Source organism: Rhinolophus ferrumequinum, chromosome X, assembly GCF_004115265.2.
Source record: "Rhinolophus ferrumequinum isolate MPI-CBG mRhiFer1 chromosome X, mRhiFer1_v1.p, whole genome shotgun sequence".
Lineage (NCBI taxonomy): Eukaryota > Metazoa > Chordata > Mammalia > Chiroptera > Rhinolophidae > Rhinolophus > Rhinolophus ferrumequinum.
The window spans coordinates 86,673,603-86,689,019 of record NC_046284.1 but is presented as its reverse complement, the minus strand read 5'-3'; the positions used below and the strand labels follow the sequence as shown (position 1 = coordinate 86,689,019).

At 54.0% G+C, this 15,417-nt stretch overlaps 1 protein-coding gene across 12 annotated transcripts; it reads left to right on the top strand.

Annotated features, from left to right (window-relative positions):
* Window positions 1-2,405: 2,405 nt before the first annotated feature.
* CDK16 (cyclin dependent kinase 16) lies at window positions 2,406-14,014 on the top strand. 12 transcript variants are annotated; one of them, XM_033105674.1, is made up of 17 exons: window positions 2,470-2,836; window positions 6,293-6,376; window positions 7,545-7,752; window positions 8,329-8,462; window positions 8,565-8,690; window positions 8,802-8,858; window positions 8,955-9,069; window positions 9,734-9,828; window positions 9,927-9,989; window positions 10,239-10,362; window positions 10,545-10,665; window positions 10,776-10,873; window positions 10,957-11,062; window positions 11,127-11,190; window positions 11,328-11,418; window positions 12,568-12,645; window positions 13,029-13,980. In XM_033105674.1, exons 2-17 carry the CDS (start codon window positions 6,371-6,373, stop codon window positions 13,070-13,072), a joined length of 1,530 nt encoding a protein of 509 aa, XP_032961565.1. In that variant the 5' UTR covers window positions 2,470-2,836; window positions 6,293-6,370; the 3' UTR covers window positions 13,073-13,980. The 12 variants fall into 12 exon arrangements, with proteins under 12 accessions (XP_032961627.1, XP_032961565.1, XP_032961596.1 ...); XM_033105685.1 differs by lacking the exon at window positions 2,470-2,836 and adding an exon at window positions 2,930-3,279; XM_033105736.1 differs by lacking the exon at window positions 6,293-6,376 and having other exon boundaries at window positions 2,406-2,836; window positions 11,148-11,190; window positions 12,731-14,014.
* The last annotated feature ends 1,403 nt before the right edge of the window (window positions 14,015-15,417 follow it).

The following is a 15,417-nucleotide window of genomic DNA, read 5'->3' as shown; positions in this document are numbered from 1 at the left end:
GGCCACCTGGTGCCTGAGGATGCCACTTATACCTCTGTCACCCAGCCACTTAGACTCATCCCTTCACTCAAACCTGGGTCCTGGGAATAGCACAACCTATCCCTGAACCTGACCTGACACCCATCACAGCCTGTCCCCACATCCACTGCCTGCTGGGCCAGCTTCAGACCGCAGACACCATGTATGCCCTGGTCTACCTCCCTCATGACCTCATCCTTTCACACTTCTTTTTTATTTCCCACCAGGACACTGGACTGAGGTGCTTTATTTCTGGCATCTAGTTAGTGGTGATGCTAGCTGTCTAGGTTAAGTGCAGATTTTCCATTATTGCTGCTCTAGAGTACTCCAAACATTCCACACCTGTCTCCACTGTTTCCACCGTTGCAGCATCTGAGGCTTGCGCACACACTTACTTCCTCTGCCCCCTTTCTCCACTATTCCAGCTCCTTGCGTACTCTGTAGACACTTTGTTCACTGGATCTTACCCATTGACAGCTCCTGATTCCCCAGATACTTAGTTCCTTTCTTCACCACCACAGCTCCTGGATCCCCTTGCTACTTGATTCACACCTGACACCCTTCATCAAGAACCCATAATTCCTGCTTGCATTTTATTTCCCCAATATATGCCATTGTACTTCTCTGTCATGTTTGTCTACCCTTATAACACCATAACACCAGCAAGATAGGAGACCAGGGCTCTGGGCATGGGTTGGGTGGCTGCATTGAGCCCCCTGCACCTAGCAGGCACCAAGGACAGGATGGGACAAGGTGGTTTCCTCATGTCTCTGCCTAGGGCTATTTGCCATTCAGGCATTCAACAAACATTCGTTGAGTACGTGCTGTGTGCCAGGCACATCCTAGGCATTGGAAACCACAATGGATCAAAAAGGTCCCTGTCCTGGGTGGGGGTGGAGGGTTATGTTCTAGTGTAAGACCCAGAATAGACAACAAACAGCAAAGTGTATGTTGGAAGTTGATAGGTGCTATTCAAAGGTCTGTAGAGCTAAGTCGAGATCTGGAATGATGGGGCAGGTAGGCATTTTTCAAATGACAGTAAGAGAAATCGTGAAGAAGGTAGCATTGAAGCAAGAAAACATTGAAGTTTAGAAGGTAACATTGAAGCAAGAAAACATTGAAGTTTAGAAGGTAACATTGAAGCAAGAAAACTGAAGTGTAGAAGGTAACGTTGAAGCAAGAAAACATTGAAGTTTAGAAGGTAACATTGAAGCAAGAAAACTGAAGTGAAGAAGGTAACATTGAAGCAAGAAAACATTGAAGTTTAGAAGGTAACAATGAAGCAAGAAAACTGAAGTGAAGAAGGTAACATTGAAGCAAGAAAACATTGAAGTGAAGAAGGTAACATTGAAGCAAGAACGTGGAAGAAGTGGGTGAGGCCTGCGGGTATCTGGGGAAAGATCATTCCAGGCAAAGGGAACAGGAAGTGCAAATTCCCTGAGGTTGGATTGTACTTGCTTTGTTAGGGAACAGCTAGGAGACTAGTATGGCTGGAGCGGATTGAGAGGAAGGGTAGGAGATGAGCGATCAGACGAGTGATAGACATGATTGTCCAGACCGCGGTGGACTTCTTTGTCAAATACAGTATTTTCACTCCCATCGTGGGTAAATCGCCACTAGTATAAACCTTACTGAAAAACTAACTGGTGTGACGAAGGCTGCCATAAAGGGAAGCACGGAAGAGACGGGGGAGCTGGCTTTGGACTGGGGTGCAGTGTAAAGATGTCCCGGAAGGGCTGCTGAAGGCTGCGGCCATTTGAGCTGTGCTTGATGATACCGTAGTGTAGTTTTCTTGGCAGAGGGGCGAGGGATTAGGTCTGCGTGGCAGTGTTGACACACAACAGGCCCCCAATAAAACAAAACAAAACTGCAGAGCCAGGGGAGCCACGGAGGGCTGTGGCAGGCAGAAAAAGGTAGTTGAGAAGTGGCAGGAAAACCCAATTCAGGGTGCTTACCCAAAGCTCAAGTGAAGCGGAAAAGAGGCCGCGTCTCCTGCCCCAAAGTTCCAAGCATGCGCAGTAATGCCTCTAAAGGTCCGCCTTTCTTCTCAGTCTAGGCTCCACCCCGTGAGCATCCTAGGGAGTGGGCGGGGTTAAAGGCGGGACCAAAGTAGATTGAACGCTCTTTTGACCAATTACCTAGCGGGATATTCGGCCTCCGGTGACAGGAGCTCAGAACGAAAAGGAGGGCCCGCCCCCTGACGGTGAAAACCAATGAAAATCAGGCAGAGGCGTGGTATGGCGGTGAAATCACGCCTCTTCGGTCCAGCCACGCCCTTCATTCTTGCACTGCCTCACCCCAGGGAGCAAATCCGATTGGCTGGGTGACAACCTCAAAGGGCGGGGCCGGTTCACAGTGGGAATGAGCTAGCGGTGTGGGAGTGGGGGGGTGGGGGGAGAGCAGCAGGGCGGGGCTAGACTCTGCCCTACCTAAGGTGATAAAGGCCAATGATTCTCCCGGCCGCCTCTCCTAGAAAAGTCATCTCGCGAATCTTTAAAATTCCTGCCTACCGAAGCACCTCAAGGAACTAGGACTGACTGCCTCATCTTTTTCTTCCTTGCAAAAGTCCCGTTTGCCACCATGGGGGATGTACCAAGTGAGATCGAGTAGGGGGAGCGAGTGGTGACCGGTACGCTGGTTATTGGCTGCTGCCCACTTCGGCGCTAGCAAACTTCCAGCAAGATCGGAACTGAGTACTAAACAATATCTACACTTCCCTCTGGCGCCGTTCCAGGGCGGGCGCCACATTCCCTGGTGGGCGCGCAATGGCCGCGCCCCCTCCCGCTGCGGACGGGTCTTTTGGTACGTGCAGTCCGAGGTGAGTCCCCTCCCTCCACTTCACCCTGTCCAGCGCGTGCGTGCGCATGCGCGGAGCGCGGCGCGCGCGGCGGTTGGGTCGTTGGCAGTTCGGCCCTGGGATCCGCCGCGTCTCCACGGGCAGTCGGCTCTGAGTCGCGCGCTGCTGTGAGCTCTCGGATTCGAGCCGGCGCCGACGGGCCCGGGGGCGTCGCCCGCAGCGGCCAAGCTCATGGCCGACTGAGCGGGACGCCGCCTCCGCCTCAGCCACCGCCGCCGCCGCCGCCTCCTCCTCCTCAGCCGGCGGCGGCCCGGGCCCAGCAGCCATGGCCGAAGACTACTGGGACGGGCGCCTGCGGCGAACTGGAGGAGGAGAAGGAGGTCGCGCGGCCTCAACCCGGGCCGCCGCCCCAGGCGCCTCCGCGCCGTCCCCGCGGCGTTGAGGTTGTTCGCGCGCCCCCGCCGGTGAGTGCGTCCCCGAGACGTGGGGTGGAAGCTGCCCTTCCTCCTACAGAACCAACCCAGGCCCCGGGCGGTGCCCAGGGGTCTGGACTACACCGCTGGCATGGGCCCCCTCCCTCCAGCGAATTGCCCAGAATGCACCGGGGCCGGGGGGTCATTCAGGGCCTCCCTGACCTTGGCCCCGCCCTGGGCCGGGTCTGGGAGCTGGGGGTGGGAAGTACTGTGGGTGCTAATGGGGAGCGGGGTGATCCAAGGACCAGAGGGTGTGGAAATGGGTGGCAGGGTGGTGAAAGAGTCGAGATTTGCTAATGGGGGCCTGAGCTGTGGAGGGGTCGGAGCATGTGGTATAAGTCTTAACCGCTGTGTAAGGTTTGGGGCCCAGTATGTGCTAATGGGGGGCGAAGGCGGTGGAGGGACCCAAGCGTGTATAATAGGGGACAGGATGTAAGAGAAGTGTTGGGATATACAAATGGGGTTCTATTTGTAGAAGGGCCCTCTGTTAACGGGGGAGAAGGTGGTAGAGGTACCAGATGTGCATATAGGATCAGGGCTCTGAGGCCCTGTGTGTGGTGATGAGGGTCGGGATGGTGCTAATCCTGTGTATTTGTCCATGAGGGACCGCACTGTGTGAGGGTCTAGAGTGTGCTCAGGGAGGGCCGGGTAGCAGAAGAACTCGAGTGTTGAGAGTGTGCTAATGGGAGTCCTAGCTGTGGAGAGTGTGTGCATGTGGTAATAAAAGTCTGGGGAGTATGAGCCCCAATCTGTGCTAATAGGGGCAGAGTGGTGGGAGACCTGAGCCTGTGCTAATGGTTAGAGTTGTGGATATATGGGGGGGGAGGGGGCAGTGGTGACGAAGGTATCTTAGCACTGTAAGAAGTTCAGTGTATTCAGGATCAAGATGGTGTGAGATCAGTGTGTGTCCATGAGGACGGGATGCGAGATTCTAGGACGCGGTAAGGAGAGGCAGGATAATATATGAAGTTCGAGTAACTGCTAATGTGGGTTTAGAGCCATGGAGGTGCTCAAATGTGTGTCAGTGGGGGGAGAGTCAGATCAGTATGAGGTCTGGAATATATGCTAATGAGACTCAGAACATTGTGAAGACACTGTGTGCTTGTGTCCACGGGGGCGGGGGGGGGGGTTGGGATGTGTCGAGGTTACAGGGCGTGCTGATGGGCGATAGAACTGTGGAGGGTTTCTGTGTGCAATAAGAAGGCTCAGGGCTGTGAAGGGATCCAAGTGTGAACCAATAGGGGTCATAGCTGTGGACAAGTTGAAGCAAAGAGAAATAAGGAATAGGAATATGTGAAGGTCTAGGTGTGCTAAAGTGGATTAGCGCCCTGGATGGCTGAAGTGTGTGCTACTGGGATTCAGGCTCAATGGAGACCTGTGTGCACTAATGAGGGCCAGGCCGTCGTAGAACAGTGTGTTTGAGTGTCCCTGGGGATAGGGCTGAGTAAGGGCTCAGGGTGTGCTACTGGGGAGGCACTGTGAGGCCCAGTGGGTGCCAATAGGGTCAGGGTGAAGTGAAGGTTCAGCTTGTGCTGATGGAGGTGGCAGGGGCAGAGCAGCGGGAGGGCCAGCATGTGGGTTAATGGTGGTCATCGCGGTGGAGGGGTCTGCGCGTGGGCAAAAACAGTCCGGTCAGGGATCTACACGGTTCACTTTGTGTTAATGGGATTTAGGGCACGGGGAAAGTTCACTGAATGCTAATGTGGGTCAGCTGTAGAGGGTCCCAAGTGAGTGTTAATGGGGAGTGAGTGCTGTGGAGAAGCTAACAGGCAGCTGGGCCTGAGGGGGGCCCAAGAATGTGGTGGTGGTAAGAGTTAACTTAGAAGGTTCTGGTGCTGTGTTGGGACTTTGTGTGCTGATGGGAGTTAGAGATAAAGGGAAATTGCAAGTGCTGATAGCAGTTAAAATACAGAGAGGCCTTCTTGAGGGTCCAGTGTGTACTGAAGGAAGAGGACACTGAGGGACCGGTGTGTGCGTGTGGGGCCCAGACAGGCTGTGGATACCGTGTTCCTGTGGCAGTGAGTAGAGTGCCGTGACTGTCCTCACTGGTCAGTGTGGTGTGAGGTGGTGGGTGTCCTTCGGTATGCAAGTATTCAAGTTTTACTACGTATTAATGTTCAAGTGTGTCTGTTCACAGGGGCCCACCCAGGGCCCTCCTGCTGGGAGTGCTGCACGATACAAAGATTTTGTACCCCATCTTTCTAACATCCCCCCAAAAACTGTCCAGCCCTTGGAGTTTCCAGTTAGAGGTCATGGACCCATGGCTCCTTCTGGCTCCCTCATCATCATCCATCAAGCCCTACTTACAGTCTTCCCCCACACACCCCGAAGTCCCGCATTCCCTCCCTCAACAGACAGACTGGGTATCATACCGTACGGACATAAGAGAGTCTTTGGGGGCTGGTTATGCTTCACCCTCCTCAGCGTCAGGTCCAGTGTTCAGCCTCCTGGGTCAGGATTTTGTTGTTGTTTTCCTGAGTTCTCTGAATGGACCTCATCGTCTTTACTGAGGTTTTTCTACTAGACTGGCCCCTCTACCCCTCCTGAGGATGGTGAAGTCAGGCAGGCAGAAGCAGGGTGTGGGGACTGCTGGGTAAGCAGCTGATTTCAAGGTAACAGATGACCCACTTCTCTCCTCGAATCCAGCCCCAGCCACATCCTCGACCTCCTATCTAGCTTCACTTCCCTTGGGCCCAGGGCCATCTTAGGCCCTGCTGTGAGTCCAGATGGTTCCTGGGCCAGGTCTTACCCCCTCCTTGCTGGCCCAGAGCCCAGGAGGAAGCAGAAGACGGCCGGCCTAAGCCTTTGGTGGCCCCATTCCCTCCAGCAGCCCCATCTAGGTAGGTCATCTTCCTGCCGATGCCAGCGTCCCTGGGCCACCTTGTCAGGTTGTTCATGAGTAGCAGGGACTCACTCACCCTGGTGGAGGTTGGCCCTAGGCCCTCAGCCCCCTGATTCATTAATTTCTGCCATGAGCACTTTTTGAGCATCTACCCTGTGTCAGTCACTGTTCCAGGTCCTCAGGATATAACCGTGACCTAGACAGACAGAAATCTACCCTGGCGGAGCTGATCTTCTAGTTATGGCGGTGAGGAGACAGTAAAGAATAAAGAATCCAATAAGTAGATGGTGTCATTTCTGAGGAAGTGATGAGTTCTGGGGGATAATTGGCAAGGTAAGGGAGCTCAGGATGGTTGACATTTTAAATAAGGTTATTTGTGGAGGGTTATCTATGGAAAAAAGGTAATATTTGAGCAATGGCCTGAAGCGGGTGAGGGAGTGAGCTGTTTTTGAAACCTGAGGGAAGGGTGTTCCAGGTACTGGGAACAGCCAGTGCAAAGGCCCTGAGGTGGGACTGCTGGGTGTGATTGCAGACCGGCAACTAATACCACATTGATTAAGGGGGAGGTGAGGCCAGAGAGGTAATAGGGGTGAATGGAGTAAGAACGTGTGGGCCACATTGAGGACTGGGAAGTTTATTTGGGGTGGTAAGGGAGATGTGCATTCTCAAGTAGAAGAGAAATGTGACTTGCCTTGTAAAAAATATGGGTAGGCCCTATAGGTCTCAGCCTGACTGTACCTTTCCAGGAGTCCTGAGGACAGCTGGTGTGCACTGAGACCCACCCCACCCAGTCTGGGCAGGACCACCCCCCCGCACCCCTCACCTGGATAGACCAGTGGAACAGTCCACTGGTCACTGTGACAGTGGTTGCTAGGGGAGGTGGGAGGTCCTAGTGGCCACAGAGAGCAGTCTGCCTTGGCAGTTGGGGACAATGTGGGGCTGGTGCCAGCGGAACATGCCACCCTATGGGCATGCCCAGGGCCATGTCAGTGGTCCCGAGGTCCTGGGCGAGCCCCCCGCTCCACCCATGGCCAGGTCTATCACTGCCGCTGCACCTGAGAATACCTGCTGTGGAGCCCTCTGTTCCCACAGTGAGACTGCCCCCATAGAGACCAGCATGCCATCGGTTGGTCCCTTACCTTCAGCCAGCCACCCAAGCCTCAGTACCCAGGTAGGCTCCTTAGGATCAGGATCCCCAGGAGCTGGCCATAGGTGGGCAGGCACTGACAAGGGTCCCCATTCGTGCCAGGTATCCAGGAATCCTGAGTGGTTCCAGGGCTCCACAATGGTTGGGTGGACACCGACACAAGTTCGGTTCAGTGTGTTTCACTAGATTGTCATGGGTTTTAGGGGGCCCATGGTAGTCAGGCAGAGGCTAACATGGGACCTGTTCCCATCCGTACCCCCTGCTCAGGTCGCCATGGATCGGATGAAGAAGATCAAACGGCAGCTGTCAATGACACTCCGAGGGGGCCGAGGTGTAGACAAGACCAATGGTGCCCCTGAACAGATAGGCCTGGATGAGAGTGGTGGCGGCGGCGGCAGTGACCTTGGAGAGGCCCCCACCCGTGCCGCCCCTGGGGAACCTCGCTCTGGACGGGGACCACTCACCTCTGCACCAGGTAGGTCTACTGACCACTCTCATCCCTAGACTGGTCCCCAGGTGCTGCCTCCCTGTGGAGTTCCTCTTAGACTTGTGTTCTTTTCATTTTCTTTTATCCATTTTCTCTGTCTTCCCTGCCATCCTCTCAGTACCCTCTCTATCCATCTGTGCCCCTTTCGTTGGCTTTGTGCCCAGGCCTCAGGGTAAGGAAGGGTACCCTGCCTGCCAAAGCTGCCCCAAGCCTCCCTTTGCCCTTCTCCTGCACTCTGTAGTGGCCTCCTCAGGCCTCCTGGTGCCTGCCTGCCCTGGGCCTGCCTTCCAAGGGCCTTTGGCTACCTCTTCCTCTGCCTGCCCCCTGGCCTCAGGCCAGCCGGTGTCTCAGCTCACCCCTGGTACCAGGTGCTTCGCTAGGTGACTGTCCCCCCCTACCCCATTCAACCTATCCTGACCTGTCTGAACCTCCCTGGGCCTTGCCACCCTCTCCCTGAGCGCCGTATGCACACCTCTATGATGAGGGAATATATTCCATGGGGGAAGGGGTGTCTTGGGGCTCCTGACTCCACCTGGCCTGCCCTCCCCCTGTCCGCACCACCAGAGATTGTACACGAGGACTTGAAGATGGGGTCTGACGGGGAAAGTGACCAAGCTTCAGCCACGTCCTCGGATGAGGTGCAGTCGCCAGTGAGGGTGCGCATGCGCAACCATCCCCCGCGCAAGATCTCCACTGAGGTGCTGAACCCCCTGTCCGGGTGCTGATGGGACTGACAAATAGGGTTGGACCTGGGGAGGTGGAGCTCATGGTCCTCTTTCTCCTCTGTCTTAACCTGCTAGGACATCAACAAGCGCCTGTCACTACCAGCTGATATCCGGCTGCCCGAGGGCTACCTTGAGAAGCTGACCCTCAATAGCCCCATCTTCGACAAGCCCCTCAGTCGTCGCCTCCGCCGTGTCAGCCTGGTGAGCATCTTCTTTCCTCTCCTCTGTTCCCCTTCCTCCTCCTCTTCACCCTCCTCTCCTCCTAAGTCCCCTCCCCTGAGCCTGCTTCAACCTGCCTCTTTTATCCCACAGTCCGAGATTGGCTTTGGGAAACTGGAGACCTACATCAAGCTGGACAAGCTGGGCGAGGTGAGGGACAGCCAGGAGGCCCATGATGGAGATGGCTTCAGTGGGAACTCGCTGCAGCCTCGAGCTGCTTTTCTGTCTCTCCTCCTCACTCCCCAGGGTACCTATGCCACCGTCTACAAAGGCAAAAGCAAGCTCACAGACAACCTTGTGGCACTCAAGGAGATCAGACTGGAACACGAAGAGGGCGCACCCTGCACCGCCATCCGGGAAGGTACAGACATCCGGGAAGATGCGCTCCAGGCTTCCCGGGCTCTCCTCCTGGTGCACGCGCACACACACACCCACACACCCATAGTGAGATCAGACCCTGGGGGTTCTGGGACTTCCTCCTGACACTCGGGGCTTCCTGAGAAAGTACCCATTACCCGTACATCTAGGTAATAATCAACGTAACCAGGAATCTGTTCCTGTTTGGGCGAAAGAGGCAGATGAATTGGAAAGCAAGATGCTTGCTGTGGTGCTGAGAGCTTCCCTGAAAGTGCTCGACAGTTTACTTGGTGCAACAGTTCGAGTCAGAACATCACATGCATTGAATTCTAATTACATAGAAACTGAGTATGCAAACTCAGTTTCACGTGAAGCTGCAGGCCTTTGTACTGAGGATTGGAGCAAGGCCCCATGCCAGAAACCAAAAACTGGTTGTGAAAATGTAGTGTCACATAAACCTGGGGCTGCAATCCCAGGGTCTTTCGTGCTTTTAATTTCCACATCTGGAACGTGAGAACACACCTGCCTGGCATTGGGTGGGTTAGAGCCACCACCCCAAACTGCACAGGGAAAGGAGGAAACCCTGGGCCTGTCACTGTCTAGTCCTAGTCTCTGTCCTGAGGGTGGGTCCCTGACTCTTCCTCCTCCCACCCCCATGCTTCCTGCAGTATCCCTGCTCAAGGACCTCAAACATGCCAACATCGTCACGCTGCATGACATTATCCACACGGAGAAGTCCCTCACCCTTGTCTTTGAGTACCTGGTAAGGTTGGGTGGCAGTGGGTCCCAGGGGGAGGTGGGGAGATGGCCGGGAGCCAAAGAATGTGACCCTCTTTCCACTACCTGCTTTTCTTTCCTCAGGACAAAGACCTGAAACAGTACCTGGATGACTGTGGGAACATTATCAATATGCACAACGTGAAAGTAGGTGTGGGGCAGGAAGCAGGGGCACAGAGGGGCCCTACTCACCCACTCCACCCACAAATCTCCCAGAAATGACTTTTCCCATTTGGCTTTTCTGCTGGGAACCCTTGGAGGGCATTGGGACCCCGTCTTCTTTTGTGAGACAAGGCCGTGGGCTCAGTGCCTGTGTTTGGGAGGGGAAGCAGTGCCTGCTGGGAGTCAGGCTGCTGGATACTCGTTGACCTCTGCCTGTTGTTCCTGGGTCCCCAGCTGTTCCTGTTCCAGCTGCTCCGTGGCCTGGCCTACTGCCACCGGCAGAAGGTGCTACACCGAGACCTCAAGCCCCAGAACTTGCTCATCAACGAGAGAGGAGAGCTCAAGCTGGCCGACTTCGGTACCCCTGACCTCTTCCTTCTTCCCAATGATCCCCAGCCTTAGTCTCCTAACTTCTCCCTTCCCCATAGATAGACCACCTAGTCTCAGGTCCCTTCAGCCTTGCCAGGCTTTACTTAGGACACCCTCAATTTTAACTGCCCAGGACTTTAATTCCAGCTGTCCCTTCTCTCCACCTACCAGGCCTGGCCCGGGCCAAGTCAATTCCAACAAAAACCTACTCCAATGAGGTGGTGACACTGTGGTACCGGCCCCCCGACATCCTGCTCGGGTCCACGGACTACTCCACCCAGATTGACATGTGGTGAGTACAGGTGGAAGTGTGGCAGGGGCTGTGGTGAAGAAAGTAGCTTGGTCACAGTGGCCAATCAGCCAGCTGCCTCCCTATTCATTCACTGTGCCCTCCCTGCCCAGGGGTGTGGGCTGCATCTTCTATGAGATGGCCACGGGCCGGCCCCTCTTCCCCGGCTCCACGGTGGAGGAACAGCTGCATTTCATCTTCCGCATCTTAGGTGAGGAGGCACGAGCCCCAGGAGCTGTGGGCACATGCAGGGAGGCCCTGTGAGATGCTTAGGGTAGTGCCTCTTCCCGACAGGAACCCCAACTGAGGAGACATGGCCGGGCATCCTGTCCAACGAAGAGTTCAAGACATACAACTACCCTAAGTACCGCCCTGAGGCCCTTTTGAGCCACGCCCCCCGGTGAGGCTGGTGGGTGGCTGGATGGGTGTCAGAGGCCAGAGTGCCAAAGCTCAACTTAAAGCAGGTCCTCTTGTCTTTGCGGTAGACTTGACAGCGATGGGGCCGACCTACTTACCAAGCTGCTGCAGGTGAGACCACCTTCCTGGGCCAGCCTTGGGGGCAGGGGGAATTTCAGGTGTGGGGAAATGGGGAGCTCCAGGGGTAGGGAGGAAGAGAGAGGCCTGCTCTGTAAAAGTGCCAGTCCTACCTGCCCTCCTCCACTCAGTTTGAAGGTCGAAATCGGATCTCCGCGGAGGACGCCATGAAACACCCATTCTTCCTCAGTCTGGGGGAGCGGATCCACAAACTTCCTGACAGTGAGTGGTGCTGGGGAATGCACTAGCTGGTGGGCAGTGGGGAGCAGGACTGCTGCGAACAGCTGGGCAGGTTGGCTAGAGCTCTGGCTCAGCCACCTCTGAGGGGGTGCACCCTTGTTCCCATATGTGATGTGTTTATTACAAAAAAGTTACTTAAGTTTTCAGTTCCTTTTACCTCTCATGGAAATTGTCAAGTGTACATACAAATAGATAGAATATTACTTTATCTTTTTTAAAAGTAAACATTTCCTTGTAAATTATATACTGAGAAATGCACAGATCATAAGTATACTGCACAATGAGTGTTCACAGACTAAACACAGACATGACATGTGTTTACAGGTCAAGAAACTGGATGTAAGAGGTTCCCCTGAAGTGCCCTCTCGATTCTTTAGCTATTCCCCCCCACCGCCGCCCCAAGGGTTAACACTAGTTTGACTTCTAGTGGTGTGAATTTTTCCCTTGTACTTTGCAGAAATGGAATCAATCAGAGGGGGTGTTTTCTTTTTGCATCTAACTTTAAAACGTTAACATGGATATTTAAAAATTAAGTACATTTATATATTAGACCAAATAATAATAGGAGTCCCCAAGAACTACAACAGGTTATCAACTCATGGCCAATCTGGTCTTATCTATTAGGTTGATGCAAAAGTAATTGTGGTTTTTGCAATTATTTTTAACCTTTTAAACCACAATTACTTTTGCACCAACCTAATATATTCCCTCTGATTATTTTGAGTCAAATCCCAGACACATCATTCATTTATAAATTTCAGCATGTATACATAAAATATTTTTTTAAACATAACAACATCATTATGGCACCTAAAAAAAAAATTGGCCCACTTACCTCTCCACTGGACTAATATAAATCAAATCCCAAATACCATCCATCACCTAGACTTAACAGGTGGTAATTGCAATACCATTATTACACTTGATAAAATTAATAATGGTTTCTTGGTGTCATGTATTAGTCCATATTCCATTTTTCTTAGTTGTACCTGGTTTGTAGGATTATTTGACAGGTGAAAGTCAAGTCTCTCAAAGAAAAGGCAGTTTTTTCCCCCCAGTAGAGCCATATGGGAGGTGGTCCTGGATGGCCTTGTAGCTCATTCCCTACTTCTGTCTCTCCTCCACCCACAGCTACTTCCATATTTGCACTAAAGGAGATCCAGCTACAAAAGGAGGCCAGCCTTCGCTCTTCGTCGATGCCTGACTCAGGTAGGTGTGGCTCTTACCCTCTTCCCTGCCCCATCCACCTACCTGCTTGTCCACCAACAGCCATCCGCTCTGCTTTTGCCCACAGGCAGGCCAGCTTTCCGTGTGGTGGACACCGAGTTCTAAGCCGAGTTCTAAGCCACAGACCCAGGCCCCAGCAGGCAGCAGCTGGAGGGATGCCATACCCCTCACAGGGCAGCCCCCAACTGCATCCTCCCTGCTTGCCACCTGCCTGACTCATGCTCACCTGCCCACATGTCCCCTGCTGCCTGTCCAAACACCCGATCATTGGCCTGTCAACCCACCCATTGGCCTGTCTGCTGGGTGCTAACAAAGCTCTCAATGCTCCTTCGCCTGGTCTGTTTGTCTCTTTCTCTCTGTCTCAGTAGTTGCCGGCGGACAGCATGGCCGTGCCAGCCTCCCACATTGAGGCCAGGCCTGTACCCCTCCTCATCATGCCCTCCCCCAGGACCACTCACTACCCCTTGGCTAGCCAGGGGGCCAGAGCTAGCCCAGGCAGGGGTTCTCGACTCAGACAAGGTGTGGCGATGCCTTGGGTCTGAGACTGTCCCTGCCTGCTTTCCTGCCTGCCCCACCTGCCTCATGTTTTGTGGGCCGTTTGTTTGTTTGTTTGTTTGTTTCATTCATTGTTTTTTAATTATTTTAAATGAGGTTTTCATTTTTTAAATGCAATATCTCTGTATACAGACTGGCTGGGCCCCACCCCCTGCGTGTGGCCCTTCCACAGTATTTTGTGCAATGAAGCCCCACTCCCAGCCTTTCCAAGGCAGGGACACAGCCCCTATTCAAAACCCTGACCATCACCAGACCCTGGGGTCGGCTAAGGGAAAGCATGCCTCAACTACTCGCCTTCCGACCCCCGCCGGCCATCCCCAGCCACAGGGGTACCTGGGCCCTACTGGAGACTCTGGGAGATGGACAAGGTGGGGGCCCCCACTCTTTCCCTCTTGCAGTCCCACAGCTGGGGTCTCTTTCCTTCTCAGGGTCTCCCTAGCCCAGCCCTCCTGCTCCCATCCCACTCGGTGCTGTTGAGTAGGGGCCCTGCCGGGAACTGACCAACTCAGTGAGGAGCCATAGTGTATATGTGCACAGGCAGGGACAGGGGGGCAAAAGGGGGGGTTGTGCCCAGGCGTTAGCCCCTAACCCCTGGGGAGGGTGAGGCAGGGCAGGGACAGTCTCTGGGGTCAGTCCCAGATGGGTGGTTACCTCCCCTTCCTCCACTCTAAACCCTGGGTCCCTCAAATGGGGTGGGAGGGCAGGGGTGGGTGCCCTCCTAGTGGGGTTTGGGGGGTTGGGTTCCTGAATGCACCATAATCGCTGTATGAAATATTAAAAAGTCTAAAGTGAAAAACGTGATTGAAAATCCCTACAGGGGTGAGGGTGGGCTTGACCCAGGGTGAGTGCTGGGACCACGGTGAATTCATACCTGGTCCCCGTAGTGTAGGAGAACACGGGGAGTGGGCCAGGGACACGTCACAGCTATGAAAAAAGCATCAGGGTTTGCACACACACCGGTGGAACACTGAAGCAGGTAAGGCAGGCTGGATAGAGGATGGGCTAAGAATCAAGCAGACAGAGGAGTTGGATTTACCCAAGAATATGAGGAAGCCAGCTAGAGGGTAGAGACGGGAAGGTGTAGGGAGGCTGTTTGGAAAATACATGAAAGGCCCACAAAACCAGGAGGTGGGGAGATGAGGCAGCAAGGCCCAGTATGACCACCACGTGTCTCACTGGGACACCATAAGGCAGGCCAGTTGGAGAAGGAATATGAGAAGAGGATGGATTTTGGACCACTGAGGGGGTAGGGGAATCCTATAATACATGGATTAAAATCAGGAGTGAGTCCATCAATGGAACTTGAAGTTTGGATCATTAGTGTCTAGGAAGTAATGAAAACCACGGTGAGACGTGGGTGAGATAACCCTGGGAAGGATGCAGTCATTTGTGAGAGGCCACAGGTCGAATGGCACAACCTGGGACTTTGCCTAAAGTGTGAGGGTAGCCGAGGCTTTCATTCTCTTTGTCCTGAGAGTTCTAGCCCCTGTCCCACCGTTTTGGGCAAAGCCAAGAATCGACTTCCAAGCAGAAGAGATGGGGTGGGCAAGGCCAGGTAAACAGTGCAGGTAATAGCAAGTCTAACTATGCTGGTTACGGAAATCCAGCGGCAGGGGCCCAAGGGCCTCTAATCATTACACTGTGTTCCTGTATGCACTTTGGTTATATCTCAGCTTGCAGCCTCACGGTTCCGTGATGGCTGTCATGGCCCCAGAGGTGGGAAAGCAAGCAGGCAAAACAGGGCACCCTCCCTCCCTGTCTGTTTCCTTGTAACAAATAGGGCTGCAACTTCCTGTGCCATCTCTTGGCTAGAACAAGATAAGGAAGTTGTCCCCCTTCCTGGAGCAAGGGAGGCTGGAAAAATGAAGACCTTGCAAAGGGGGACAAGATTGCCAGGCCAGCCTTAGAAAGGCTAGAATTCACACAACTGCTCTGGGAAGTGGTAGGGTCACCGGTGTGGGCAGAGGTGGGCTTCTGGAAGGTGCAGAGAATGAGTCCAGCCCTGGGGAGGGAAACCTTTTGGACTGTAGGAAGGACTGGCCACCCAGGTAAATGGGGAGGAGGAGTCTGCAGAGGGGCAATGGGAGAGCAGCTGGGCTTGAAAAGCAATGAGCAATGTGCTATGTGCCAAACCCAACCTGAATGCCGCTATGGGGACCCCCAGGTGAAAGGGCTGCTCCCTTTTCTTCCTCAGAGATT

What these genes read in the sequence shown, in the direction of transcription:
- CDK16 (XM_033105634.1), top strand. Translation starts at nt 7,086, where the DNA reads ATGCCACCCTATGGGCATGCCCAGGGCCATGTCAGTGGTCCCGAGGTC. An exon ending in CCCTTGTCTTTGAGTACCTG is followed by an intron (nt 9,829 to 9,926) that starts GTAAGGTTGGGT and finishes TTCTTTCCTCAG; the next exon opens with GACAAAGACCTGAAACAGTA. An exon ending in TACTTACCAAGCTGCTGCAG is followed by an intron (nt 11,191 to 11,327) that starts GTGAGACCACCT and finishes TCCTCCACTCAG; the next exon opens with TTTGAAGGTCGAAATCGGAT.